Raw genomic sequence first — 2,204 nt, 5'->3', positions numbered from 1 at the left:
AAACCTAGGAAAAAAACCCTGAAATAATGCATCCTTTAAATCATTAGCCATGAATGATTCAGCTGATATGAATAGCTGAAATTTGGGACATTAATAGCATGTATAGAAATGTATAAAATTTTATTTGCTACAGTTTCGTTCATGACTCAAGTTCTGAAAGGAGAATATACAACTATATTGATAAACGTTTTGCAAACTTCGCAACCCGTCAGCAATATTTGCAATCTTTGGGAAATAAAACGTATATCTTCAATTTTCGAATATCATCAGTCTAGCGCTGGACTTTGTTACGACATTCCATTTTTTTGTTTGCTTGTTTGATTCTGAAGCAGATCCAATGTTATATGTCTATATTTTCAATGCTATCTTTTGTTAACTAGCTTAAATGTTGAGCAATATGCACTACTGTACTATCTCCGCCTCCGAAAGCACTTTGCAAACGCAGCCACGACCTCCATACAGTAAGGTTTTCAGCACTAACGCATCTCCCTCTCCGGTCAAGAGTTCTCCGCATGCCCGCCTTCAGCCACCAGGACGCGCGTCAAGTCCTCGGCCAGCCGTACAGATTGCCCCAGTACACCCGAAGCCCCGTGAACTGGTACCGACGTCGCACTCGCCAGAACACGCGGCCAGACACCTCTTCCAAGAACAGGTGTTGCAGGCGCGGCAGGCGGCTCACCAGCTGGCAGATCTGCTCCACCGATGGCTCCCACTCGTAGCCATCTGTCACGTGCAGGTGGAGGACGTGGATATCACTCTGTAACTTGTCCATCAGCGGAGCCACGCCGCGGCAGATGCTGATGCTGAGTGTGGTCAGTAGAGGGGAGGCCGTCATCACCGTCTCCATGAGCCCTGTCCAGCGGGCCAGGTGTCCCACCTCGGCCACTGGGTCATCCTGGTCGCCGGGGCCGTCTTCGTGCAGACAGAATTCCTCCAGGTGGACGCAGTGCAGCGGCAGCGATGGCGAGAGCTGCGTGGCCGGCGCCTCCAGCATGCTCCGGCTCCACACCCGCAGCCTGAGCGACGCCAGCGCGGGGCAGAGCTGCACGAGAAGGCACACGGTGGCCACGTGGAGCCGCTGGCCAGGGCTGGAGGCCTCGAGGGTGAGGGCCGTCAGCCTCCCCCCGTGAACCCGCAAGGCAGGGGCCAGCATGGCGTGCGTGACGTGGTCCTCGCAACTGACGTTCGCATGTAGCTCCGAGAAGTGCGTCCACTCCGACAGCAGCTCCGTCAGCTGCCTTCCCGCGGTCTCGTAAACCCTCGGGCTGCCTCTCGTGCTGCAGTCGAGCGCCAGTGACGTGACGGCCGGGGAGCTCCACGCCAACTGCTGCAGGCGCGCGCGCCCCGTGCTGTAGAGCGTCACCCCGTCTAGAAACACGCGCTTCAGGGAGACCTGTTGCCCCTTCGAGATTATGGGGAAGAGAACGTCGTAGGCATGGCTGGAGTAGCCGTCCTCGAACATGTTCGTCCTCCACTCGCAGCTGATGCTAGTCAGGTCAGGGTAGAAAGACAGGAGGAATTTGTGGAACTCCTTCGCCACTTCTATCTCACCGTAGGCGAGGTCGACCTCTCTGAGCGAATCAAAAGTTCTGTTTATGTTCCCCTCGCAGCCCGCTCGCATCACCCTCACCAAGTCCCTCTTGGAGGCGCCGTCGAAGAAGGCGGCGCAGAAGGCCTTCAGGGAAATGACCTGCCACGGGTAGTTGTGCAGGAGGTAGAGCTTCTCGAGGCGCGGGCAGAAGCGGCTGGCCACCAGCAGGATCTCGTCGGTGATGTTGATGTGCGAGATGAGGAGCGAGGTGAGGAACGGCGCGCCCTTCAGGATGGCCGCCAGGATACTCGGGTACATCCCCCCGTAGACCTGGAGCTCCTGAAGGTGGGCGAAAGGGCCGAGCCTTGCCACGAGGCGGGCGAACCACCGCTCCCACGCGAAGGGCACCACGCACCGCCGGTCCTTGTCCCCGTAGTCCCGGTCGACGAACACGGCGTCCAGCAGCACCAGCTTCAGCAGGAGGCGCGTCAGGTGCGTCGGGAAGTCCTGGTCGTACTTCGGGTTCACCTCCGTCATCGCATCGAGCGTCTCGCGGAGGACGTGGCCCGGCGCCGCGCGCTGCCCGGGGAGCTTGCGCCACCATCGCTCCACGCGCTGCACGTGCTCCTGCAAGGCGGGGTGATTGCACATGAAAGGGTGTGACAGCGTTGTC

At 58.2% G+C, this 2,204-nt stretch overlaps 1 protein-coding gene across 1 annotated transcript in view; it reads right to left on the bottom strand.

Annotated features, from left to right (window-relative positions):
- Positions 1 to 138: 138 nt before the first annotated feature.
- The window catches only part of LOC119594536, a gene marked incomplete in the record, with an annotated part of 9,371 nt that continues 7,305 nt past the window's right edge, over positions 139 to 2,204 (bottom strand). The window contains 1 exon segment of the mRNA XM_037943568.1: positions 139 to 2,158. Coding sequence (XP_037799496.1) covers positions 542 to 2,158 — 1,617 coding nt within the window.

This window comes from Penaeus monodon, chromosome 34 (assembly GCF_015228065.2).
Source record: "Penaeus monodon isolate SGIC_2016 chromosome 34, NSTDA_Pmon_1, whole genome shotgun sequence".
In the NCBI taxonomy this organism is placed as follows: domain Eukaryota; kingdom Metazoa; phylum Arthropoda; class Malacostraca; order Decapoda; family Penaeidae; genus Penaeus; species Penaeus monodon.
The sequence above is the reverse complement of the archived record's forward strand: the minus strand, read 5'-3'. Positions and strand labels throughout refer to the sequence as shown.